General features: G+C 45.0%; 2 protein-coding genes across 2 annotated transcripts in view; both read right to left on the bottom strand.

Moving 5' to 3' along the window:
• POC1B (POC1 centriolar protein B) overlaps nt 1-27,986 on the bottom strand; it is a 94,871-nt gene that overhangs the window by 66,750 nt on the left and 135 nt on the right. The window contains exons 2-3 of the mRNA XM_036251278.1: nt 6,435-6,606; nt 729-908 (exon numbers count right to left, since the gene is read on the bottom strand). Coding sequence (XP_036107171.1) covers nt 729-908; nt 6,435-6,580 — 326 coding nt within the window. The 5' untranslated portion in view covers nt 6,581-6,606. The remainder of the gene's footprint in view (nt 1-728; nt 909-6,434; nt 6,607-27,986) is intronic.
• LOC118623561 (polypeptide N-acetylgalactosaminyltransferase 4) lies at nt 22,985-27,681 on the bottom strand. Its single transcript, XM_036251277.1, has one exon. It carries the CDS (start codon nt 27,434-27,436, stop codon nt 25,703-25,705), a length of 1,734 nt encoding a protein of 577 aa, XP_036107170.1. The 5' UTR covers nt 27,437-27,681; the 3' UTR covers nt 22,985-25,702.

The following is a 27,986-nucleotide window of genomic DNA, read 5'->3' on the forward strand; positions in this document are numbered from 1 at the left end:
ATCAGAGCTGCGCCTGACCGCCCTCTGAATTTCTACCACACCCGCCCCAGCTCCGCCCCCACCAGCCTTCTTATTTGTCCTCACTCAGCCAGCGGGCTCCACACCGTCCTCGCTCGGCCGGGCTCCATACTTGTCCTCAATGAGCCAGCAGGCTCCTTACCGCCCGCACTCAGCCAGCGGGCTCCATACCGTCCTCGCTCAGCCAGCGGGCTCCTTACCGACCTCACTCAGCCAGCGGGCTCCATACTTGTCCTCAATGAGCCAGCAGGCTCCAGCTAGGGGCTTTCATACTTGCTCCCTCTATCCAAGACACTCCTTTCCCAAGTATCTTCAAGCCTCACTCTCTTCCTTCCTGTAGGGTCTGCTCAAAGGCCACCCTTTTGTAAATATTGCCTGGAACTCTATTTAAAAGTGTAGCCCTCCTGCTAATTCAGCTCTTTTTTGTTCCCTAAAACTTACCGCCATCCGACCTACCATATCCATTTCCCTGTGTGTTCCCTGCCTGCCTCCCCTCTCTAGAATGCAAGCTTCAGGGGAGCAGGGGTTTTTCAACTGTTTTGTTTACTATTGTTCTCATCTCTGTTGTGTTCCCAGGCACACAATAAATGTTTGCAGGCAGGCAGGCAGGCAGGCAGGAAGGAAGGAAGGAAGGAAGGAAAACAAACTCCTTTTCTGGGAGTTAAAGGAAATAAATGTGGAAATCTTCTTATGAAACTTTTTGCACTTACTTGGCGCAGCGCACCCAGTGTGTATGTCGGTACAAGGAATACAAGAAGCGCTGGCGATACATGTTCCATACTTTGATGGATTTGTCTTCAGAAGCTGTAGCTAGAAACTGGCCATCAGCTGAGAAGTCCACACTGCGAACTGGAGCTGTGTGAGCTTTAAATTCAGAGGATTTCCCTCTCCTGGAAAGAAACAGTTTAATGTTTATAACACTTGATTAATTATAATCAATCGCTAGTCAGTATACAGACTCTGAAATCATAAAACAGCTCAACTCTTGCAACACTAACAGAAATGTGAAAGGTTGTGTTGTCTTCTACTCTTTACTGATACTCTTTCAAGCTGGTTTTGTCAATTAAAGTCACAACTGATACTTGGTAAGAAAGACTCTGGTGGTCCCCACCCTGAAATATTTATTCTTTATGTTTTTTTTTTCTTTATTGTTTTTTAGAGAGAGAGAAAAGGAGAGGAAGAGCAATAAAAATACCAATGAGAGAGAACATGGATTGGCCGCCTCCTGCATGCCCCCCACTGGGGATCGGGCCCACAACCCAGGCATGTGCCCTGACCAGGAATAGAACCAGTGACCTCTTGGTGCATGGGTGGATGCTCAACCACTGAGCCCCACCAGCTGGGCTACTCTTTATGGTTTTTTTTTTAATCCTCACCTGAGGACATTTTTTTCCATTTTTTGTTCAGATAGAGTGGGAGGGAGGGAGGGAGAGAGAGAGAGAGAGAGAGAGAGAGAGAAACATCAACATGAAAGAGACACATCGAGTGGTTGCCACCCGCATGACCCAACCAGGGCTTCGGACAAACTGCAACCGAGGTACGTGCCCTTAGCAGGAACTGAACCCGGGTCTCTCTGGACCGCAGGTCGATGCTCTAACCGCTGAGCCAAACCGGCCAGGGCTACTCTTTATGTTTTAATTTGAAGATAGGGTAATAACATTTTGAACAACTCTCTGCCACGCATTTTAAGTTCCTGCTGTTCCTCCAGAAAGAGCAAAGCTATTTCTCTAGAAAAGCTATTTCCTCTAGAAAAGCTAAGACTGATTAAATGACTATCTCCAAGGCAATGTTTTCAAACTGGGGTCACACGCAAGTTGTGTGGACAGAAAGTCTGGGCTGGGAAGGAGGAGATGTCCCTGAGTTATCTGCCTCTGACTTTCCTGTTTCCACCCACCAGTGATGAGAACTGATCCCCCCCCCCCCCCACCTCCACTGGGATGCTCCTGGGCCCAGTCACATAGGAGCAAAACAAAGGGTAAATGGTAACACAGTACTTCAGTTCTCCACACCTTGAAATTTCAGATGCATTTATTTTCTTGGTTAGGGTGGGAAAAAGAGAATAGGAAAAACAGATGGAGAAAATAACATGGCTTAATTTAAGGAGAAGCAGCAGGGGAAACAATGTTAAAACAGGAGCAGGGAGCAGACAGCCCTGGAGTTAAAAGGAGGCCTTTGGAGAACACAGCTTGGTGTCGCTCTCCGACGTTCCCAAGGCACTTTCACTTTACACCGCATCCGGACTCGCAGTTTTCCACCCAGAAAGTCACGTCGACGCAGGTGACACCTTAGGAGGAAAATCGCTGTGACTGTTTGAAAAAGATCCTGAATCTGCAGAAGCCTGGAGGTCACACTCAACAACTCCCCCTGCCTCTCCTCCCACGCCCACTAGGTCAGCACACCTCTGAGTGACCGTGACATCGCGGAGTGTCTTTGAATCCCTCTTCTGTCCCCGCTGTGCTTGCGTGAAGGTAGATACACCCTCAGTATCCTTCACCCAGATTATTGCAAAAGCCTCTTAGCTGGTCTCCCTGCTCTAATCTTTTATCCACTCCGGTCACCTATATACTGAGCTTAATACCTGGCTAAAGGGGTAACTCCAAGCCTGCAGATCCCAGTGCCAGCGTGTCACTGGCTGCCCTCCCAAAAGAGGCACAACCCCCGCGTTCTCTGGCAGGTGTCCTGCCGGTACTGAACTTCGTTCTCTGAGAACAGTCCCAGCACCTCCGGCTTCTTCGCACCTGCTGCTTCCCAGCCCAGACCTGTTCGACCAGCCCCGACAGGCTCAACTGCCCCCTCTGCTCCATCTGTTTTGCTGATTACATTATGCAATACTTAAAAAAAAAAAAAAAAAGATATGTCTCTCCTAGTAAGCAGTAAGTTTTTTGAGGACAGGAATGATGATTTATTCGCCTCTGTAAGACCAGACTCTGGCACAATGCCAAGCATATAAAAAGAGCTCGATGCGTTTTGTTGAATTCCACTGGGAAGAGGCAACACTTAAAGGTTCTTGGGTCCAGCCTGGCTTACCCTCCAGTGGCCTACAGAAGACAAAGGGGACTGTCCTGAACCTCCAACACCCGACACCCGATACATGACATTATACCAGGAATAACTAAAATCAATATTTAAAAACCAGGAGGGGCATTCAGGGACTGGTTCGGTGAAACTTCAGGGGAAGTTCTTTGGGTAGAGGTCAGAGTGCAGTTTGGCCTGAATTCAGATATAAGAGCTGGAGAAAACAAAAGCTTTGGCATCTGCTGTGACCAGGAAGCCAAGAGACAGTCAGCATCATCGAAACCTGCCCCGCTCCTCAGTTCTGGGCTGCACTCCTTCTTCCTGAAGGCCCCTCTCAGCTCCAGGCTGGCCACTGGATCCGGTCCCAACAGGAAGCGTGTAAACAGACAGACAAAAGAACAAGGAGCGCCCTGGCCGGTTTGGCTCAGCGGTTAGAGCGTCAGCCCGTGGACCAGTGAGTCGCGGGTTCGGTTTCGGTCAAGGGCACGTACCTCGGTTGCGATTCGTCCCCGGCCCTGGTCGGGTTGTGTGGGAGGCAACCAGTCCATGTGGCTCTATCATGTCCATGTTTCTCTCTGTCTCTCTCTCTCCCACTCTGTCTGATAATAAGTAGCAAAATATCCTCAGGTGAGGAATAAAAAAAAAAAACAAGGAGTGCCTTGTTTGTTGTGCTTAACATGTTTCTAATTCCTCACCTTGCCTTAATGTAGGTGCTCTGCTTCCCCATATTTACCTGTCCTTTCTGCCCAGATTCTCTCAACGGCCCACTGTGCCAAACTGCAGGCCAGACCCGCCGCCACTGGTCTTTCTCACCTGCCGGGTGCCCGTCTGCTCTACAGCTGCCCACGGTTCCTCACCCTGCCCACTCGCGCCAGTCCTCCCACAGGGGGCAGAGCTGCCATGTTCCTCCCTCTGGCTCTGGGCTGCTGGGCGACTTACTGTGACCAGCAGAATGGGGCAGAAGTGACACTGTGCACACTTCAGGCCTGGCCCTTAACGGGTCCAGCGGCGTCTGCTTCTACTGCCCTGGAAGCTGGCTGCCACGCTGCGTGCAAGTGCCTGTCCCGCCAGGCAGGGGGTCTGTGGAGGACCAGGGTGCCCCAGCCAAGAGCCAGTACCAAGGCCCTTGGCATACGAGTGAGGTGCTGGGCCCACCAGTCCTGCTGTTGGCTTAATGAAGCTGCAAAAGCAGTAGCCAAGCCCGGCCGGTGCGGCTCAGTGGTTGAGCGTCGACCCAGGCACTAAGAGGTCATCAGTTCGATGCCCGGTCAGGGCACATGCAGGTTGTGGGCCCGATCCCCAGTGGGGGGCATGCAGGAGGCGGCCTATCGATGTTCTCTCTCATCCATGTTTCTATCTCTCTCTCCCTCTCCTTTCCTCTCTCTGTAAAATCAATAAAGAAAAAATATTAAAAAAAAAAAATAAGCAATAGCCAACACCACATGGGGCAGAAGAATCATCCATACAACCCACAACACTGTGAGAAGTGATAGTTATTGTAGTTAGCTACTATGTTTTTGTTTTTTTATTCCTCACCCAAGGATATTTTTCCCTTTATCTTCAGATACAGTAGGAGGGAGGGAAAGAGAAACAACGATGTGAGAGATTTCACATCAACCAGTTGCCTCCTGCACAACCCCAACCAGGGCCAGGGACTGAACTGCAACCGAGGTACGTGCCCTTGACTGGAATCAAACCCATGACTCTGGTCCAAAGGCCAACGCTCTAACCAGCCAGGACCTAGCCAGGACCTAACCACTGTGTTTTGACACTTGTTATGCAGCAATAGAGAATCTAATACATGAGTTTCCTTCCCACTGCTGAGATCTGCTATTGCCTAGGCCCATTCTATGATTTAAAAAGAGGAACAAGAGCCCTGGCCAGTTTGGCTCAGCGGTTAGAGCCTGCGGTCCGGAGAGACCCGGGTTCGGTTCCTGCTAAGGGCACGTACTTTGGTTGCAGTTTGTCCCCGGCCCTGGTTGGTCATGCGGGTGGCAGCCACTCGATGTGTCCCTTCACGTCGATGTTTCTCTCTCTCTCTCCCTTCCTCTCTCTCCCTCCCACTCTATCTGTACAAAAAATGGAAAAATATCCTCGGGTGAGGATAAAAAAATAAATAAAAAAAATAAATAGAGGAACAAGAGACACCCACCCAGCTTACTTTCTGTGCTTAGATTGGCCAGCGCAGACTAATGGTTCAGTGTGTGTAATGGTTCCCCTGTGCTCACCAAGGGTTCCTTGAATTCGCAGTGGGTGACTGAGGTTGTGTTGTGCTGGTCCTCAATCCCAAAAATTTAGGATTTTAGAAAATGCTTCCCCTTTTAAACCACAAACCTGTCTCTCTGCCTTACAGATCCCCTCTCTATTGTCATCCACAGTGTCATCACAACACATCATTTCTCTTCAACAGTCTGCGCTGCCATCAGGATCCTACTCGGATTTCTGAGCGTGGCGTTCCCCTCGGGTGGTGGAGGGAAAGGCCTCGCGAGCTTTCTTTCGGGGAGAGCCCGATCAGTCCCAGGCCACCAATCAAATCCTGCCACACCAGAGTCATAGAAATGGCTCAAATTCTTATTCTCTGAAGTATACATAGCGGGAGATGACGTGATGTGTGGGATTGTTCTAAAGACTCTAGAGAAAAGGAACAGGAGCGGCGCACAGATGAAACGAGGTCGGCAGTGCTGAAACTGCGGATCTGATAGATGGGGACGGGGCGAGGGGGTCTGCGCTAGTCTCTCTCTTTTCAAGTGTGTTTGAAAAATTGCATAATTAAGAGTTTAAAAACATAGAAAAAGATGAATGGCTCAATAACTGCTTAAAATAGACGAGCTACCAACGAGGGTTTGAGGTGTCTTATGGAGAGGTTCGTCCCCACGGACAGGGCCTCCCGACACATGCAACGACTGACTCACACTTTTGTCAGAAATGTTCTTTAGCAAGAACGTTCTGGAGCCTAACAGTGAATGATACACAGAAAGAACAGTTCTGGCACAGGGGCTTTTAGTGGGGTCCAAAGGTCCCTAAAGACCCATGAATGAGGCTTTCGGAGGTTAAGGAACTGTAGTTTTTGTTACACATGCCAATGTGTATCTCTGGGGAGACAATCTAAAGCTTGTATCAGATTTACTAAGGGATTGATAACTATCATCTCCCCCCCATAACTTAATACATAGTAACATATCCCCATGGTTAGAAACAGTTTTCAAACAGAAGACTTAGTTGTGAGTTAAGATGAGAACAAAGCGCTATGAAGGCGTCTGACTTGACACCTCGTGTGAGACTCAGGCTGAGCGCAGGGCAGGTAACTGGGAGTCCGGGCCATCCCCAGAAGTGCAGCAGGACCAGCCTGTTCTCTTCCCCATGTCTACATGCAGAGCGCGTCCGATGTCCGCTCCTCTTACTTGTCGGGAATCCAGAGTCGAACAGTCCTGTCTCGCGATGCAGACGCCAGCAAGTTTCCCACCGGAGAAAACTGCACGCTCGTCACGACGTCCTTGTGGCCCACGTATCTGAAGGCCCTGGCTTGCGGCCTGCAGCTCCACAGCATGAGGAATGTGTCCCAGGAGGCGGTAGCTATCAAGAAGGAGAGGAACAAAAACGCCGGTTATTCTAATGTAACACGTAGGCATGTCTCATTACAATGGGCAGCATATCTAGTAACAAGATGTCCAGGTAATAGAGGGGCTGAAGGTTGTAAGGCTGACCAGGTAATGGCAAAAATACGTTTTAGCAGAAACCCAAAGCTCCATCATGAATATGCAAGCTTGGCTACGTGTAACCACACACAGGCTCCCTGGCCCTGTGAAGAAGGCAGATCAGTATGACAGAGCACAGCGTCTGTCTCTGGCTCCCAGGGTGGCTGAGCAAAGTTACTTAACCTCTGTCATGAGAACGGAATGGTTTTCCTGAGAGGGCTGGAAGGCAGGATTATTTTTAAAAAACTGTGTTTGTGGAAATAATTTCATTTATAAAAAGTTACAAGAATAATATAAAGAACACTAAAATACACATTACCAGATCCATCTATTATTACTATTTTGCTTCATTTGGTCTATAATTTGCTCTGGTACACACTCGCACACATGCACTCTCTTTGTACACGAGTATGCACACACGCAGGTTTTTTTTCCTGAACCATTTGGTAGTATGAAAATACATCATCATGGCACTTTGATTCCTAAATACTTCAGTGTATCTCTCTAAGAATAAAAATATTCTCATACATAGAACAGTTATCAACTTCAGAAAATTTATCATTGACAATACTTGAATCTACAACTGTATTCCAATTTTGTCAATTGAACCATTAATATCTCTCTCTCCCTCTTTTTTTTAATCCTCACCTAAGGAAATGTTGAGAGAAGAGAAGAGGAAGTAAGCGAGAGAAAGAGAAAGAGAGAGAGAAACATCTATGTGAGTGAGAGATAAACATTGATCAGTAGCTTCCTGTACACACCCTGACCAGAGATTGAACCCACAACCTAGGTATGTACCCTGACCGGTATTCAAACCTGCTTTGTTTTGGTAAAAGCCACCTGGCCAGGGCCCCACGAATGTCTTCTATAGCTAGACGAGATGACCTTAAAAATCTTTTCTGCTGTTAGTTTATGACATTCTATGATGAATAAAAGAATTATGTGCCAGATATTAGCTTAAGGCTTTAGGAAAAGGAACACAAATGCAATCAATGGTGGAACTAGATGCCTTGGACAAAAAATGAACAAACAGCCCTGGCCGGGTTGCTCAGCTGGTTGGAGCCATTGTCCTGTGCGCCCGATTCCTGGTCAGGGCACATACCTAGGTTGTGGGTTTGATCCTTAGTAGTGGAGCATATGAGAGGCAACCAATCGATGTTTCTCTTACATTGATGTTTCTCTCTCTCCTTATCCTTTCCCCTCTCTCTCTAAAAATCAATAAAAACATATCCTTGAGTGAGAAAAAAAAAGAATAAATGAAAGCGTGTTCTAACTCTTGCCCCAAAACCAAACTTTACATATGCAAGTAGCCCCCCAGAATAGCCGCAATAATTGAAACCAGGTCAATGAGAATCACTAAGTCTAGATTGTAGAATGCTTAGGAAAAAAAATACGACTTTATAAAATTTAAATGCAATTAACATTACTGTTAGATGGACTATATAAAGTCACTGAAAACCTTCTAAGTTTTTTAGCCACATTACCCTGGCCAGTTTGGCTCAGCAGTTAAAGCGTTGGCCCAGTCAGTTTGATTCTGGTCAAGGGCATACACCTGGGTTGGAGGTTTGATTCCTGGCCCCAGTTGGGGTTGTACAGGAGGCAGCCAATCAATGTCTGTCTGTCTGTCTGTCTGTCTCTCTCTCCCCACCCACCCCTTCCACTCCATCTAAAAATTAATGGAAAAATATCCTCAGGTGAGGATTAGTAAATAAATAAACAAATTCTTTATCCGCTGGTAAAATTCACTTGGGTTTACTTAACCTATGCACTGTTTCCATGTAAAACAGTTAAAGTGAGTTTTTATGTTTCAAACTGTAGTGCTGTCTACTACTCCTTTTTTGCAAAGTACAAAGAGTTGATGTTCCACCACAGCTGATCAAATTATTAAATATTTATACCAGAGTCTGAATTATCTGAAGCAAATACAGAGAAAACAATGAATTATCACATGCTTTATACTTAGGACTCTATTTGAGTTGTAATATATTCTGCTGCAAAAAAGATCAACAAAAGGACAGCAGGACACAATCCCTTACCCCAAGGAATCATGATGTTGTGGGGAGAAGATTCATTAGTAATATCATACATATTCAGAAGACTATAACATATTATTATTTCTTAATATTACATGGGGTGGGTAGTGGTCCTTTCAAAGGAAAGGATCTGAGCACACGTGAGTGAGAGGAGGGTGACCCAGGCTAAGATGTGAGAAAGAACGCCCCACGTGCAAGGGCCTCATACGACAATGCGCGTGAAGACCAAGGAACTAACCGCAAGGGGCCGGCGTGTCCACAGTGGTGGGAGAAAGAGAGCACGAGAGGGAAGCGGAGAAGCACGCAGAGGCCAGCCAGAAGCCATGGTAACAGGTGGGTATTTATTCTAAGTGCGATGGAAAACCGTTGAAGGATTTCGAGCAGGGAGATCTCAATGAATTTAAGAAAATTGCCTCTCTGGCCCTGGCCAGTTCGGCTCAGCGGTTGGAGCGTTGGCCTGCGGACCAGAGAGTCCCGGGTTCGGTTCCCGCTATGGGCACGTAACAAAAATATAATAATAATAAAAAGAGACAGTATTTGTGATTTCTTTAAAAAAAAAGAAAGAAAGAAAATTGCCTCTCTGACAATGAGAAAAAGGTGATCTTTCCAAAAAATGAAGTAGGATCAACTGGATATTCATAAAAAACAAAAGTAATGATGCCTACATTTTATGCTATACATACATGCAAAAAGAGTTCCCTATGGGTTGTAGATCTAAATGTGATAGGTAAGACAATACGCTTTTAGATGAGAATATAGAACATCTTCATGGCCATTGGGATAGGCAAAGATTACTTAAACAGGACATGAAAAGTACTAAATTACTAATGAAAAAAAATTTGCTCATTGAAGGGTACCACAAAGTAACTGAAAAGGCAGGCCAGAGAATGGAAGAAGATATTTACAATAAATACATCCAACATATAACAAAGAATCTACAAAGATTCCTACAAGCCAATTAGAAAAGGCAGAAAAACTGGCAAAGAGCTTAAATAGGCACTTCATTAAGAAGGATAGCCAGGCCCTGGCCGGTTTGGCTCAGCGGTTAGAGCGTTGGCCTGTGGACCAATGAGACCTGAGTTCAGTTCTGGTCAAGGGCACGTACTTCGGTTGAGTTCATCCCCAGCCCTGGTCGGGATCGCACGGGAGGCAACCAGTTGATGTGTCTCTCTCACATCGATGTTTCTCTCTCTCCCTCCTTCCTAATCTGTCTAAAGATGAATGGAAAAATGTCCTCGGGTGAGGATAAAAAAAAAGAAAGTATAGCCAAATGGCTAATAAACATGAAAAGATACTCAATTCTATTAGTCGCCAGCAGAATGTAAATTAAAACCACAATGAGATATTACTACAAAAAAAGAGATAAACAATACCAAATCTTGGTGAGGATGTGAACAACTAGAATTCCCATATAATGCTGGTGGCTGTAACCACTTAGAAAAATTGCTTTTGAAATATCTACCAAAGCTGACTATACACTTACCATCTGATTCAGCAGTTTCACTCCCAAGAACATACCTGACAGAAATTCTTATATATGTTTAGCAAAAAACATACAAGAATGTTTGTGGCAGTACCATTAAAAATAGACCAAAGCTAGAAACTCAAATATCCATCAAAGTAAATTTGATATATAAATTGTGGTACATTGATACTCTATAACTACTGTGCAATTAAAGTTCATGTGTGTGAAGTTCAAGCGGCAGTGCATTAACCTATGGAGTCAGAAGTAGCACAGAGGTGATCCGGGTGGCAGGGAGGGAGGCAGCAGCTGGAAGGGGCACCAAGGTGGCCTCTAAGGGCACTGGTGATACTGGGTCTCTCCTCTGGGTGTTGGCTAAACAGGCATGTCACACTGTGAAGATTCATCATGGTGTCCAATTTTGACTCATATCTTATGCTTCAATAAAACACTTAAGATGAAGGGACCTAGAGAGCATTATGCTAAGTAAAATAAGTCAATCAGAGAAAGACAAGTATCACATGATCTCACTTAATGAACGAAATAAGCTGATGAACAAAATAGACCCAGAGACATAGAAAGGAGTACAGTGCAGACTGACAAACCTGAAGAGGGAGGTGGGGGGAGGGAAGAGATAAACCACAGAACTTATATGCATGTGTGCGTAACCAATGGACACGGACAACAGTGCCGGGAGTGGGGGTGGGGTGGGGAGGGGGGTGTCTATGGGGGGAAAAGGAGAAACATTTGTAACAAAAATTAATTAATAAAACTTGAAAAAAAAAAACAAGAAACATTTAGGGGGGAAAAAAGCCACGTTGGCTGTTGTGTGGAGACTATGGGGGACAGACTTGAAGAAGGAAATCCGTTAGGAGGCTGTTCCAATGATCTGTCGGGGAGGCGGAGGTCTGGCCCAGGGGCCGTGGGAGGGAAGACACATGGTGAAGCCCATGAGGCTGCTGACAGATTCGATATGGAGGAGAGAACGAGAAGCAGCAAAGATGCCAAGCTTTTGGCAGGCCACCCAGGTGAATTCCAGTGCCTCCTAATGAGGATGGAAGGACCAGAAGAGGAGGAGGTTGAGAGCGAGGCAGAACGGGGTGGGACATCAAGAGTACTTCTTAGAATATAAAGTTTAAGATGTTTGCCATACAAGTTGAAATACCAAGTAGGGTGTTGGACATTCTCACCTGGAGCTCAGGAAGGGGTTTTCACTGTCCAGTGTGGTGGTTTAAAAAGCAAAGTATAGAATTCAACTTGCTGACTGAAATCCAGGCTTACCAGCTCTGTGCCCTTGGGTAGGCTACCCAACCTCTCTCTGACTGGGACACTTTATCTGCAAAATGAGGTACTTAGAGCATTAAGTGAAATAATACTTATAATTCATGCCTGGCACACAGAAGACAGTCAGGTGTAACGACTGTCCCTAGAGTTTCTGTCACTGTTAGCAGCAGCAGCAGCCTAGACAGTACTAGAGACTGGGAACTGAACGGGGTCACTCAGGACTGAGCATGGATAAGAGAGGGTGGTGGTACTCACCTTGAGAGAGGAAAGCAAACAAGGGAGCCATGGGTGAGGCAGGAGGGGCAAGGAGACTGTGGTGGTGGGAAGTTCGGAAAGTATTCCAAGAGGGTGATGAGCTGTGTCAAATGCTTCGAGGAGATTTAGTAAGAGCAGGCCTAGACAAGACCAGCGACATAACTTGTGGGGCCTTGGGTAAAATGGAACGTGGGGGCCCTCTGTCATGCTTTGTGTAAAGGACACCTAACCTAGAATAGACACTCAAAACATCGATGTAGACCCCAGCTGGGTGGCTCAGTTGGTTGGAGCGTTGTCCCATACGCCAAATGGTTGTGGGTTTGATTCCTGGTCAGGGCACATACCTAGGATTTGGTTCAATCCCCGGTCAGGGTGTGTACAGGAGGCAACCAACTAATGTTTCTCAGGTGAGGATTGAAAAAACAACCTAACTTCAGAGCTGATGGCTACATACTGACACTAAAGCCAGGCTTGCTATTATCTGCACGAGGCCTGCTAAAGAGAAGTGACAGCAAGCAGGATGAACCAATAGTCTGAAGGACACAGACGGCCGAACCTTAGGGTAAGGTGGCATTTTAGAGGGTGGCTAATTATAAAACACCAGAAGCAGAGATGTCCCAATCACAAGTGTGGGGCCCAAGCTACACTCTACATTTTTTGGCAAATTTCAGAAAAACAGAAAAAAAGATCAACAACCTATAAAAGCCCCATGAGTGTATTTTTACTAAAAACTGAAAACTAACACTGAATTTTCCTCCTTACCAGACTAATTGCACGATAATGAACGGTGTTTGATGATCAAAGTCGATATTGTTTAGTGCCAACTTGGAATCTGTGTTCATACGTGTCCACTGAGCGACACCCTACACAAACATTACCACATAATTTAAAATGTCAAAGCCATACTATTCGTCATCTGACTGGTATAGTTTGAGATAAAATGTCAAAAGGGGGAAGTTAAGAAAAAAAAGTTAACTGGTAAATCTACCCATTAAAAAAAAAAAAAAACATTCATTTTCTATAACAATAATTCATTGTTTCAATACATCCAAGAAAGAACAAAGTCCACGCTCAACTGGACCATTGCTTTGCCCCTGGAGGTAACAGAAGGAACATACTAAGGGAGAACATGTTTGCTCTCAGGAATGTCCAAAAGGCCAACAGTTACTATGTTGCCCTTAGTAGCAATAACCTTCTTTAGTCAACCCAAGCTCTCTCACTCATTAATTTAACCAAACTCAATTCCTTAAGAGGTCTGCTTTGTTGAGAATACATTTTCTGCCTCCAGTTTTGCATTTCTTGTTACATTATCTTTTCAGTTGTTAATACATGTACATGATACAGAATCCAATGTTACTAAAGAGAACTGACCACAATCTCCTTCCAGCCCTTGTCCCCGATTCCTTCCCTAGAGATAGCCGGTGTCAACCATGTTCTTTCTTTCCTTTTTTTTTTTCTTTATTGATTTTAGAGAGAGAGGAAAAGAGAGGGAGAGAGACACAGAGACATCGATGAGAGAGAACATCACCTGGCTGCCTCCTGCATGTCCCCCACTGGGGATCAGACCCACAACCTGGGCATGTGCCTTGACCGGGAATCAAACTGGCGACCTCTTGATGCCTGGGCTGACACTCAACCACTGGGCCACACTGGCTGGGTGCAACCATTTTCTTGGTACCCTCCTATGTACTTGAACAGATGTGTGTCTATTCACCTGTGCTCTTGATACTAACAGTAGTATGCCACCCCGGCCATTCTGCACTCGGCCTCTCTAGCCGCCGCCTCCTGCCCACTCCGTGGGGTGGGATACACTGGAGATCATGCTTTATTAGTACACGGAGCTGCCTTCTTTCCCCACCCACTTCTGATACATTTTTATTTTGACAATTTCAAGCTTACACTACATTTACAATGCAGCACAAGAAATTTACATAATGTTATTAACCAATGTACCCAATACATTTAATAATAAAGAAATGTCCTTATAATCTCTACTTTAGATTTTCCTCTTGTTGACATTTTGTCCATCTGTTTTATTATTCTCTCTATATGTAAACACTTTTATATATGCATATTTTTCCTTAGCTCATTGAAACGATGTTAGAAACACGGTTTTCTACTGCCACATACTTCAGTATGTATTTCCTAAGAACAAGAACGTGCACTGACATAAAGCACATACGATAAACAAAGTCAGGAAATTAAGTGCTATTTAATATTTTATTAGCCACAGTTCATATGTGGATTTTGCCTATTACACCATTTTCCCTAGTCCGCGATGTGAGCCAGGATATGCGTTGCATTAATTGCAATGTGTTCAGTCTCCTGTGAACTAGAAAGATTTCCTAGGTCATTCTTTGTCTTCATTGACCTTAATATTCCTGAAGATTGCAGGCTCAGGTGAGAATTAATATATATATTTTTCCACTTATCTTCAGATGGAGTGGGGAGAGGACTAGAGAAAGACAGAGAGAGAGAAACATCTATGTGAGAGAGACACATCCATTGGTTGCCACCCGCATTGGGGTCGGGGGACCCCCAACCGAGGTATGTGCCCTTGGCTGGAATGAACCAGGGACTCTCTGGTCCACTGGCCAATGCTCTAATGCTGCGCCAAACTGGCCAGGACTGCTCAATATATTTTTCTTCCAGCCTAGAATATACAAACAGTAGGGTGATAATCACTAACCCACACCTCTGCAAATAGCAATCCCACTAACCAGAATTCAGGATCCCGCCGTTCTCCCTCTTGGTCTTGTCAGACTTGGTTTCACTCTTTATTAGAGTGGATCTAGTTCAGTTCTGAATTCAGGTTTCAAGGCATGCCTCTTGTACCAGGTGTGGTCCTGATTCCTAAAGCTTGGCCTCCCTGGTGTCTCACCCACATGTCTGAGGTGCTCAGCGAGATGTCCCCACTTGGTCTCAACTGGAGATACAGGGACACCCAGCCCTCCACAGTCACTGGCATCACCATTCAGCTTCCAGCTCAGCATTAAGTGATCCCTGCTGGACCTCATAGATTCTCAGCTTGCACACGTGTTGCTGGGCCCTCAGCCAAAACTATAACAACCTCCCACAGACTTCTGTGGCTGCTTGCCCTACTAGAACTTCTCAGGAATTCTGCCGCACACGTCAGCCCATCACAGCCAGGATCTGCCCTCCGCTGCCCGGTGCAGCCGGGCTGCCGCTCACTTAGGCTCCCCCTCTGCTGTTCAGCAGGCAGAGTGCCCCTAGGGAGAAAGCCAGGTGGGGGTGGGGGGGCTCACCGTGTGCTTCCCTTCTTGAAATGATCAGTTTTGTACTCTCTGTTGCTCTGAAAACACTTGTCTCATACATTTTGTCTTAGCTTACAGTTGTTTTCAGCTGGAGGGCAAGTTTGGTTATCAATGACTGTCAAGACTGGAGGTGGGTCTGCTTTTTCTTTTTAATAGCTGCATAGTATTCTATTGTGCCCCCTAATTTACTGACTCAGTTTCCCCTATTTAGGTTGTTGACAGTGCTTTTAAAAACCAGCCTGTAAGGTATGTGTGTCATTTCTGACCTGTGCAAATATATCTTTGTGATAAATTCCCAAAAGAATTACTGCTGGGTTAAAGAATACATATTTTAGAATTTACTAAAAGGTGCTGTGTTCACAGTACAGTACCTTCCACAACTTTATAAATTAAGATGATATCCCTCTCAAGCCTTTTCATTCCATATTCAAGAGAGTCCTAATAATCCAATCACCTTCGTCTAGCGTTCTTGAATTTTTTGATTGCTGCAGAAGCCCCTCTTTGTGTCTCCCACCCTCACCATGCCCTATGCCCTACTTCAAAGCCACCTCCCGGGACTGACGCCTGCTTCCTCGCTCGGAGGCCCCATGGTCTGCCCTCCCCGCTCCGTCTCTAGGCTCGCGCCGCTCTTACTCCTGGTCACAGAGGAAACACTAAGCTGCCTTCTTCGGGCAAAAAATAAACACGGAAATCTTCTAAGGAAATCTATGGGAAGGAGTTCTCTATAAATATTTTTAAGAAAAGAAAAATAAAATGTAACCCCCAGGCATACACATCTATAAACCCAGACAGAAGTGAGAGGGTTGCACAATAAAAAGATAATATTCTCATCTCAACTAGATAAACTTTACTACCCTATCGCATACTTTCAAAATTGGTTAGATTTTCCTAGCTCTGTACAGTGATGTTATTAAATGATGGTACGAATGTAAAACTTCTTTGCTCTGAATGAGAGAATAATTAAGCATGTTTTCCTACCGGGTGACTCTAAGTGATTAGCTTGCTAGCTTAAGCCTGGTCTCAAAGAAGCTGTGAGCGCTTTAAAAATAATCTTTGGTAATAATCAATCTGGAGAATTTTAATTTAATTTATTCAAATTCCACATGTCCATGAGGACTGATAATTGTAACAACACAAACCTTTACTGAGCTGTTTTTATGGGCCAAGTACCTTTAAAGACCTCATCAGCGTTCTTTTATTTAATCCTCACAACAGTGTGAGTGATATAATTATCCCTCTTTTATAGATGCGGAAATGAGTCTTAGTGAGGGTAAGTCACTTGTCCAAGATTACACAGAAGGAAAGCTGTAGACTCCATATTTAAACCCAGTTCTATCAGACTCCAAGGCCTGGGCATTTATCAATAACACAGTGCTACTCAAAGTGCTGGGGATTTATGGATTATCTCCACTGAATTACTGGCGACCTTACAATGCCTACTTATCGTAGCTTACATTCTTTGCGGGGTACATACATAGAAACTTGAGAAATATTGCACTCTGCTATCACCTCTCAGTGAGTACACAAGATTACTTTAGCACATGGGAGTAATTTTTAAAGCTGTAACAGTAGGAGAAGCTGCAACGAAGCCACTACACAGGTTGCCATCAAGAACCATATTAGAAAAAGAATCTCTGGTAAACTTTTACTACGGTTTCACTGTGAGAAAATAACCTAAAAATGTCCACTTTAATTCTGCCTCTATTCAGTTAGAAAAGGAGAAATGAACTTGTTCTTTACAAGCATTTATTCTACAAACAACCCACACACATTAAACAGGGACTGAGTCAATGACAGGGTAACCTTGAAGGAAAAAAGGGAAAACACTGACGACTTCAATGTTAAAATTTTATCATTTTAAATGGAAACTTCTAAAGTGCAGCTCAGATTCTGCAAACTATATGAAAAAACTTCTAGCCTCTTCTGATGTTTGTATAAGCTCGAGTGTAGGCCTCTGGGAAAGAGACTGCTAGTCTAATGAAAAAGAGCACGGCTCCAGGGCCCGACCCGACCCAGGCTCAGCCGGGCTGGCGGAACCCCGTTCTGCAGCCACGCAAAGGGATGGCAGCCCTTCGCAGGTCACTGCTCTCCCCATCCCCTCTCCTCTCTGTCCTCCGACCACCTCTCAACCTATCCTGTGAAACCCAAGGGCCCACCCCCTTCCAGGAGGCTATTAGGAAGAAACCGATCATGTAAACTCTGTAGAGGGAACACAGTCATGCCACAGGTACTAGATTCACAACAGGGATCACTTTGTAAGGTAAACAAATGTCTAATCACTATGTTGTACACCTGAAACTAATACAATATTGTATGTCAACTATAATTGAAGAAAAATGTTTAAAAAAAAAAATGAATCCATCATGCTTCATGTTCTGTTCTCTCCCAGCATGACCAGAAGTTTAAGACTTAAGCCCCTCGCTCTGGCTGGTTTGGCTCAGCAGTGAGAGCAACAACCAGCGAAACAAAGGGTCTTGGGTTCAATTCCTGCTCAAGGGCACGTACCTGGGTTGTGGGTTCGGTCCCCAGCCCCAGTCGAGTTCGTGAGGGAGGCAACCAATTGATGTGTCTCTCTCACATCGAAGTTTCTCTCTCTCTCCCTTCCTCCCTTCCACTGTCTAAAAAAAAAATCAATGGAAAATATCCTCGGATGAGGATTAACCAAAAAAAGACTTCAGCCCCTGTGGTCATCATGTACTCTCACTCCCATAATGCTCTGGGTATGCCCTTAGCTGAACCTGGCAGCCATGCCTTCCCTCCTTCCCCAAAGTACCCACTAGACCACAGGAGCACCCATTCGATGACCACGCTTTTATCCACACTCTGAAAGTCCCTCCTTGTCCTTAACTACTGAAACCTCAACCCACCTGGGGGACACCAAGTTTGCCAAAACCCCTTCAAGCAACAACTGTTATCTCTTCACACTTCGCCTACCTCAGGACACCCTTCTCCTGCGTTCCTGCTCTTGGCATTATCAGTGCATCCAACACATACGCCCTACAACATCAGGTACTGGGGGGGGGGTGTGCTAAGTCAAAAATAGGCAAAATTTTTAAATGAGGAGCTTATATTCACGTGGAAAAGAAGAAAACCAACAAGCAAGACATGAAAGATAAAGCAGGAAGTCATGAGACTTGTGTGCGGGGCAGAACACCTACTGCACGGGGACTGCCCAGCAGCAGGTTTAAGTGGAGGCGTGAAGGACAAGGAGGAGCCGGCCAAGCAGAGTGAGGTGGTGAAGAACATCAGACCAGGGGGACAGAGGCCTCCCCAAACACTTTGCTTCCATGCTTCCTTCACAACCCATCCTGTGGTCACACCCTGGATCCTGTCACCAGAGCCTGCGCCCGTCCCGCGGGGCTACCTGAACCTGCCGTCCTCTGACAACATGCTCTCCTCAGAGCTCTTGCTCCGTCGCTCCCACCTCATCCAGAGTCTAATCCCCTGACTGTGTTCTCCACTAAGGCTCTTTTACCACCTTCATTTAACCATGCAGTTCATAAGTCCCCTCTTGCACATCTGTTCATTCCCTTGACTTTCCCTCCGTCGCTCAGCTAGCCTGGCAAGGTCCCAATCACTCTGCCTTTTCCGAGACGGTGTCTGTGCCGGCAACAACTGCTAGACACCAGCCAGACGGGGTGGGAGCGCTGGAAGGTCACGACCACTCACCTCACAGGGGTCGTCTGCACTGCCCGGCAGTGCTCAATTCTGCAACAGTTCCCTCCTCCCCTCTCTAGTGACTGTTTGGTACCTTCTCCTCTCCAACATTTTACCCTACTCTGGACCTTGGTTTTCATGATACCCTACTATAACGGCTTTCCCTCCTATCTGTCTGATTACTCCTTCGTTGCTTTTGTCATTTCCTCTTCTGATCTAAAGTTTGGAGAGCTTCAGGTCCCAGACAGGGGCCATTCACCCTCATTCTTCTGTGTTCTTCCCAGGTGACTTTATCTACTCCCATGACTTTAAATACCATCGATATGCTAATAACTCCCACGTTTCTTTCTTTCCCACCACCTCTTACTTTGAAGATCACCCCTCTAGTTTGAACCACCATCATATCCTGCTGATATTATTATAATAGCTCTTGATTTCTCTCCTAATAGTCCAGTCTCTCCATGGTAACCACAGTGCTCTTTTTGAGGTATAAATCAGATCATGCTATTGCCTACTTAACACCCTTCCACCATTCCCCCGATTCTCCGAACAAAATCCTAAAATGTGGCCTGTTAGTTTCCTGTGGCTGCCATAACAAATTGCCAAAAACCGGGAGGCTTCAAACAACAGACATTTATTCTCTCACTGTGCTAGAGACTAGCCGTCTAAAACCAAGGCGCTGGCAGTACCGTATTTCCTCTAAAGACCCGAGATTCCATTCCTGGCCTCTTCCGGCGTCTGGTGCCTTCGGGAGCGCCTTGGCGTGCAGCTCGGTCGCTCCAATGCTCTGCCTCTGGTTTCATGTGGCTTCCGCTCATCTCCTCTGTGTGTGTCTTACAAGAACACTTGTCATTGGATTTAGAGCCCACCCAGATCATCCTAGATGATTTCTACTAAAGATCCTTAACTTAGCCCTGGCCGGTTTGGCTCAGCGGTTAGAGCGTCGGCATGCGGTCCGGAGAGACCCGGGTTCGGTTCCCGCTAAGGGCACGTACCTCGGTTGCAGTTTGTCCCCGGCCCTGGTTGGTCGTGAGGGTGGCATCCACCTGATGTGTCCCTTTCATGTCGATGTTTCTCTCTCTCTCTCACTCTACCTGAACAAAAAAATGGGAAAATGTCCTCGGGTGAGGATAAAAAAAAAAAAAAAAAAAGATCCTTAACTTAGTCACATTTGCAAAGACCGTTATTCACAAACAATGTCACATTTACAGGTTCTGGGTTTAGGACCTGGGCATATCCTCTGGAGGACCCCCACTTAACCCACTCCAGCCTCCCGTCCTCCAAGGCCTCGCCGAGCTGCCCCTGCCTCCCCGCAACCCCGTCACCCAAAGCTCTCCTCGCAGCTCTGAGTGTGCTGGGGGCCTTGCCTCTCCGTGAGGACCAGCTCTTCCCCGTCCTCTTCACATAGGCTACTCTGTCTCCAGTCTTTGCCTAGCTAACGGCTCCCTCGTGGCTTGAATAAATCTAACTTCCTCAGAGAGGTGCTCTTTGACCCCATAAACTTAAGTCTGTTGACACAGTTAATATCCCTCAAAGCTCCTTGTTCTCTTTCTTCGCAGCATTCAATTGTTTTCCTGTCTCGAGCTGTACCTGCATTTGTGTGTTCCCTTGTTACTGTGGTCTCTAGACTGGACTGTGACTCCTTCGAACCACTTCTGGCACGCCTGCTTTGTGTGCCCGAGCGGAGGACAGCATCTGGCACCCAGTGGCAATAACCAAACAAAGGCATACTAATAAAACAGTACCTCCCATCCCCCTTTTGAACACAATCAGTGAGTGAAAACCAGTGGGTTAGGGGACGCTGGGCCTGCAGCAGACCTCGCTCCCAGGGCAGCCGGAGGAAGAGAGCACACTGGGCACGGACGAGACGAGGCCGGATTACTAGCACGGTACAAGGACTCCTCCAGTCTTCGGCTCTGCCATGAACAAACTACATACCTCAGGAACTCATTCACCTTTGATGATAATCTCTACCTCCTGCTCAAAAGGATTAATTGAGGCCCTGGCTGGTTTCGCTCAGTGGTTAGAGCATTGCCCCCACCACCACCACCGAAGAATCTGGGGTTAGATTCCTGGTCAAGGGCACGTGCCTGGGCTGCAGGTTTGATCCCCGCCCCCATCGGGGAGCGTGCAGGAGGCAACCAATGTGTCTCTCTCACATCGATGTTTTTCTCCCTTCCACTCTCTTTTTAAAAATCAATAGAAAAAATATCCTCGGGCAGGATTAAAAAAAAAAAGAATTAATTGAGGTTTTTCTGACTCTTAGAAAAAACTACAATACAAACTGATTTCATCCTGCAGCCTAATACTAAGCTGGGAGATTCCTGTTATATCTAAATTTCTTAATTCTACTGAATTACAAAATGACTCAAGTATTAATACTAAATACTGCTGGTCTGTGTTAAAGTCTAGTATGCATAGAGGGACACAGAAAAGATCTTTTCTAGGACACAGGAAATTCTCCGGGCTCTTTATTACCTTGAAGTTGTTTTTATTTTTTTTTAATTGTGATATTAGCATGTGACTAATAAAATAAAATTCCCTTTTATTTATTTATTTATTTCAATCTTTACCGGGGGACATGTTTTTTTCTATTTATCTTCAGATACAGTGGGAGGAAGGCAGGAAGAGAGAGAGAAACATTGACTGGTTGCCTCCCACACGGCCCCTGCAGGGCCTGGGAGGAACTGCAACCGAGGTACGTGCCCTTGACTGGAATGGAACCCGCAACTCATTGGTCCGAGGGCCGACGCTCTAACCACTGAGAAAACTGGCCAGGGCTGTAAATTCCCTTCTAAAGTGTACAATTCAGTGTTTTGCCCAAAGTCGTACCACCACTGTCACCATCTAATTCCAGAACATTCTCATCACCACCACTCCCTTGCCCTAAAGACACCCATCCTCATTAGCAATCATTTTTGCTATTCCTCCCTCTCCCAGTCTCTGGCAACCACTACTGTACTATGGTTTTTCATCTACGGACTTTCCAGTTTGTTTTTCATATTCATGAGACAAACACAGAGACATGAAATGATTTGCACAGGCTTGCAGTCACCTAGTAAGAGAGCAAGATTGTAGCACGTATTTACAGCAACTTTTAAAATAGTATAAAAAACAAGAGATCAGTGAAGGTATATTTAGCTCAACTATACATGTGTTCAGTGTAGCTGTAAGACCCCTGATGCAGGAGTCCTTAGACTAGTCGTCCTCAGGCAGTGTGCCGGGCTCGGGGAGGCAGGTGTGCAGGGTGTCAGGCAGGAATCACTGAAGAGGAAGAAACATGCTACTGGTGCACAGGAATTACACTCAGGACAGGGTGATGCAGACAGAAGGCTGAATAAGTGTGAGGCTACGAGGTTTATAGGACAGAATTTTTTTTCTTGCAGCCCAGGGTTGTGAAATTACTGCTGATGTGCCCAGGTGCCCACTTGCTTTCATTTATAGTGCCCTCGACAGGTCCCAGAGATCCCCGGTTATTCCCAGTTTGTTTGAGTAGTTAATACATAATGCTTACACCACCTCAGAATACTTGCTGGTGGATGACACCTTGCAAAATAATACAGAAAACTTGACTTTTCTTTTTTTTTATATTCTACTGTTTGCATTCTCAATTAAGTTAAAGAATTACAAGCTTAACTTACTTCTGTACCATCAACAAATGTGTACACAGAGACAGTGATGCCATAGACTAAAATAATCAGACTCCATTTGCAAAAATAATTAGGCACATATTTTATTTTCTGTCCTAATCGATATTGCAAATACCATTAACAAAAGGAAAAAAGGATTGAAACCACTCATCACACAGAAAAACATTCATTGTTCAAAACAGATTAATCTGAACCTCAACATTCTTTGTGCTCATTTAAAAATATTAGAACAGCAACTCAAAAAGACAAACAAGTCAAAATTAAGTATTTTATCAATTCAAATTGAAATCCTAAATCAACTAGGACTATACAACTTAAAAATAACCTTGTCTTATTTTGATTAGCCAACATATAATGAATACAATTTTTTTTCTTTATCGATTTTAGAGAGAGAGGAAGGGAGGAGAGAGAGAAACATCGATGAGAGAGAACATCGATTAGCTGCCTCCTGCATGCCCCCCACTGGGGATCAGACCCACAACCTGGGCATGTGCCCTGCGAACTGATGACCTCTTGGCACATGGGTCAATACTACCCCTGAGCCACAGTGGCTGGGCCAAATTTAAAAAAAAAAAAATTATTTTGAGTTGTAGAGATACTACAGATGACTCGCTTGTCATTAAACACACACAAACACACACACACACACACACTAACTTCTAAAAATGCCTATTTAGATGGTAAAACTATTCATAGACATGGATACTAAATGACATAGTGACTGGCCATTTAAGATTGAAACTTCTTGTCTAGCAAATATTTTACTAAAACTGTTAGTAACCATGTAAACTAACTTAAAAGGTCAATTCTTAATTATCCACAACAAAAGAGAGCTTTGGTACCAATAAGTTAGAAGTAGGGCATCAAAATATATTTTGTTTGTGGTTTTATAGTGTGCTTTCAGAATTAAATTGGAATTGTCTATGTATGAAAAGTGAAACCCTCATTCTTCTGTTACCTACGTGAACAGCCTAACTGCTCAAAATTATTGATAAAAATAAAGCACTAGCCTAACATTTCTTCTAAAAAGATGAATGGATCATGCCCTGAAATTTAGACCAAAGGTAAATAAAGAATTAAGCACTACTTTACTTTTCAGTCTCCCTTTCCCTCTTGATGTGAGCAGCAAGATACTAGAATAAAAATAACTCCAATAAGTACTTCCAAAATATATCAATTTTAGTTCTCCCAGTTGATAGGGGGCTAAGAAGAACAACAAAAATACATTTTTAAAAATAAAAGGTAATTTAATAATTTAAAAATGGCAGACTGAGCAAGGGGAGAGGGTAGGTTTAGGAGAATATCTATTCTCAGTCAACTCTTCTGTAAAATTCAGAGCACTATTATAAGTCCTCCTTTAAATTACACCCAGGACCATGCACACAGCACATGGAATCTGGGCAATTCTTTGATAAAATTTGAGGTTGCTAGATAATTTACAGACAGTTAATAACACATTTTCACTTTAAGAAGCAAAAAAGAGGCAAAATATTCAAGATATTGAGCAATTTTACTTTTTGAAATGGCTATCCTAAATTTTTTTCTTAATTTCAGATTTTGCAAAGTTGCTGCTCTCTAGGTCATTAAGTAGACATTGAAAACAACTTTTCATATGAGTACTATAGACTAGTTCTTTACGAAGCATGCATTTTTCAAAAATCTAGACCAAAGGGAACTAATTGATATATAATTCTGAATTTATCCTGTGATCTCTATATCACATTGGAATACAACCAGTAAAAATACTTCTCAGTGTGTCTACTTCTCAAATTATTTAGTTTGGGAAATAGTTATATCCTTAGCCCAAAAGGTGACTTCCAGTTGGAAAGATTAAAGATAGAAACAAAAATTGGTTCAACAACTGTCAAAATGAAATGAATACAGTGACCACAACAACTTTCCACTCAATCTAAAATAAGCCACTGCAGGGTGAGCGCAGCTCACTCAAGTTTTACAACCATTTCTCTTTTCCAGCTTCATAAACGGACTGAACGTTGCTCAACAACATTACCTATATTGAAAGTGAAGAGATAAAAAGTGTTGTAAAGATTGCACAATGAATGAATCTGAGATGGGTGTAAGGTATAATCATAACATTTCCAAGCTGGAAGGGACCTTCAAGACCTAATCCAGCAGCTACATTTTGCAGATGAGGAAACTGAGGCCCAAACTGAGTCATTTGGTCAAAGTCACAAGACCAAAGTCACATTCCTGGGCGGAGCCAGTCAGTCATTCTCCCACTTACTGAAAAAGCTAACTAAGTGCCAGGCTGAAAACAAGCTGGAAGGCAGCAGTCCCCATTGTCAAGACAGGCTTTTCCCCTTGTCTTCTTAAAATAAATCCTGAAATGCCCTAATCAGCAAGAACTCACAGAAGAGTCCAGCAGCCTTTGCAAAACAGGGCCTACTTTCGGTTTCACACGTTTCAGTAAACACAGTTAGGTTTAAACTGTCAACTTCTGAGAGGCCTCAATTGTATTTACTTTAAGTGATTAAGCATTAAACAAAGGGAAGGAAGTACAGTATTCTGAATGAGTCCCTCACAAGTACATTCATAACTTAAAGAAATGCAATCTGAAAATGCCCTAATACACAAACAAGTTCACAGACAGGATAGGTTAAGAAATCAAAGTGATTTGAGGTATCAGTATAGATCAGTTAAGTCCAACAGCTCAAGTTTACAAAGTGTTGAATGCAAAGATCTCTCCATTTCATTCAGCTATGGGTATATTTTTCTGAGATGTCTATGTGTTAAAAAGACCTCTAAACTCACATTCAAACGAATGCCCTCTTCTAATGACACGCATATCTAAACCAGGCCTTTCTCCTTAAAATCAATTTATTTTGATTTCCATTTGATTTTTAAAAATTAGAATAAAAAATGAACAAAATCTAAAATTTAATGTGCTGTCTAAAGAAATTCAAATTCTATGTACAATCAAAACAGCTATAGCTCAAACTGCACATTTGAGTTTTGTTAAAAAAAAAAAAAAAGAGGGATGTGCAGTGAACTTACCCATCAACATAAATCATCTCTTATTTTACTTGGACTTTTTACATTCTTTAATATCATCTGGCACTTAAATGTTTTGTGTATCTCAAGTCATCTTCTTTAAGGAGAAGAAGCCATATTGACAGAGCTCTGAAATAAAACAACCTATAAGTAAGGCGCTTCCCAATATGAAACAGCAGCTCTCTGTGCATCAGTTTCAGTGTTCTATACCGAAATGAACCACAGATTACAAGGCGCTCTCGCAGATGACCACTGGGCGATCTCTGATAAAACAGAACCTTCACTGAGGCTCTCTGACTTTCCTGAATATATTGTCAGCTCAGGACCAAAGTGCTGCTGAGCTCTTTTAGTTCTCAAACTTCCAGATTTGATTTTTATCTAATGCATCACAAGTCCTCATCTGAACATCAGGTCGGCCCTCAGATGTCCGATAAGCACTGAGACACAGTCCTGAGTTTGGATGAAAAATGGTTCCATCTTCTTTAAAATGCCAAATGATGTTTGTTGGCACAGGGAACCCATCTTTTGGACAATTTTGCATTCCTACATGATTTTTTTGCTCAGGAACCTCTGCACATAACTCAGTCACAGAATTAAACCTGATTTCTTTGTTTGAAGTGTATTCAAAGAACTGATTGCCTCCTTGACCATGGCATCCGAACAGGGAAAGGTTAGCACCTGTGGGGTTGCTGTCAGGGGCATTATAATCTAAGCACTCAGAAGAGATCCCCAGACTGCGGACAGCTCCGTGCCAGCCTGGCCTATCCTCTGGAACGTGTAAATTCGAAAACACATTTTTCAAATACCAGTCAAAGCTCTTGCACTTCAGCCGTTCTCGTAGTAATATTCTTTCAGAAATATCACCATAAGCTTCTTTCCTTGCTGGAGGGTTTCGATTGTAGAAATGCTCTTTGTACTCATCCATCCACACTTCTGCTGCCCGAGCAGTGTTCTGCAGGAAATTGGGCCGAGCATATGGAGCCCGCTTAGGGAATACATGGCCCACATGGGAACACGGGTGGATCTCCAATTTACCTCCACACTGCCACACCCTAAAAGACAGTTCCAGGTTTTCACCTCCCCACACTTCCATTCCGGTGTCATATGTTCCAAGGTACTCAAAATATTTCTTGCTGACAGCAAACAGTCCTCCGGCCATGGTGGGCGATCTGATTGGCTCAATTCTCGATTTCTGCCTGTCCCTTTCATGTTTGGGGACAGAATGCCACTGGAATGTTAACCGCCAGTCAAACCCGCCAATCATGGGTTCCCCAGTCTGCATATAAAATTCAAAAGTATTCCAATCAATGGTATCTATAACAGGACAAACAATTGCTGTTTCATCCTCACCAATCCTTTCCAAAAGTGGTTCCAACCAACCAGAATTACACTCACAGTGACAATCCAGGAAAGTGAGAACATCCCCAGTAGCAAAAGTGGCCCCAATCAGGCGGGCCCTAACCAGCCCTTCCCGCTTATTTGTTCTAATCAAGCGGACTCTATTGAGATTGCTGATATAAGTTTCAAGTTGTGTCTTCAAATAAACTCTGTCACTCAAGTCATCCACTAAGATGATCTCCTTCAGAAGGACCGCAGGAGAAGTTTCTAAAACACTGTGGATGGTGCGGAGCAAAGTCGACCAGGCTTCGTTGTAGAAAGCAATGATAACCGAGGTGGTGGGAAGTCTTCTATAGTAAAACGTCTTAGATTTGCACTCATACATTCTTTTATCCTCTATGTGGCGGTGCAAGGAAATTCTGTCACTGAGGTAAATATTGATGGCATATCTCTCAATGAGCTCTTCTTGCTGCTTCAGTTCAGCCTCGTTGAGCTGGAGTTTGCTGGCTTTCCCCCACTCCCCAAGTGCATGGAAATCTGCAGGAGGCTTCTCATAAAGCGGTCGGGACAAATCCTCTGCCTTCTTCCCGGGGTCTGGGAGCTGCCAGGCAAGGCCAGCTCCTTGGGAGGCATGGAAAGTGGAGACGGAGAGTTCCACCAGAACATAGGCCACAGTTAAAAGCGCCAGCAGCAGGCAGCTTTTGCATGCCCAGGTCCACCTCACGGCCATCCGGATCCTCATGGCTAGGGCGCAGACGCGGCCACCGGAGTCACCACGCAAGGGAAGGGCTGCGGGATCCGCCACTTGATTTCCCGACTCAGGTAGGAGCAAACTTCCGACCAGGTCCCTCCTTTCTTGCAGGTCCTCGGTCCCTTTCCAGCCACAGGGGCTTCCCGGGGGTCACCCGAGACCTCTCAGTAATCCGCCTCCGGCATAGCTCCGACTCCTCTACCACTTCCTCCCGCGCGCGTCTCACAACTTTTCACAAACTCTGTAGCCAACACCCCACCCTCCTCCCAGGGCGGAGGACAAAGCCCTCCCCTTGCCCCTCGCGCCTCCTGGTGGTTAGTTCGCGAAGGTGCCCTGCCAGGCTCGGAGACTGCGGAGCCAGGATGGGCCGGGGACCATCCTGACCCAGGTGGCCCGGCTCCAGCCCACTCGCACTGCGACTGCACCCGCTGCACCGGGCTCCCCGAGCCCCCGCCGCCCTCCACCGCCACGGAGGTCCTCGGTGGTTCTAGGGGCCCAGCGTGGACAGGAGACAAGGTTTCCGACCAGCTGAGCTTTTGCC

Source organism: Molossus molossus, unplaced genomic scaffold, assembly GCF_014108415.1.
Source record: "Molossus molossus isolate mMolMol1 unplaced genomic scaffold, mMolMol1.p scaffold_m16_p_10, whole genome shotgun sequence".
Classification (NCBI taxonomy): Eukaryota; Metazoa; Chordata; class Mammalia; order Chiroptera; family Molossidae; genus Molossus; species Molossus molossus.

Excerpts from the sequence above, each read along its gene's own strand:
- LOC118623561 (XM_036251277.1), bottom strand. The coding sequence starts at position 27,436 with ATGAGGATCCGGATGGCCGTGAGGTGGACCTGGGCATGCAAAAGCTGC.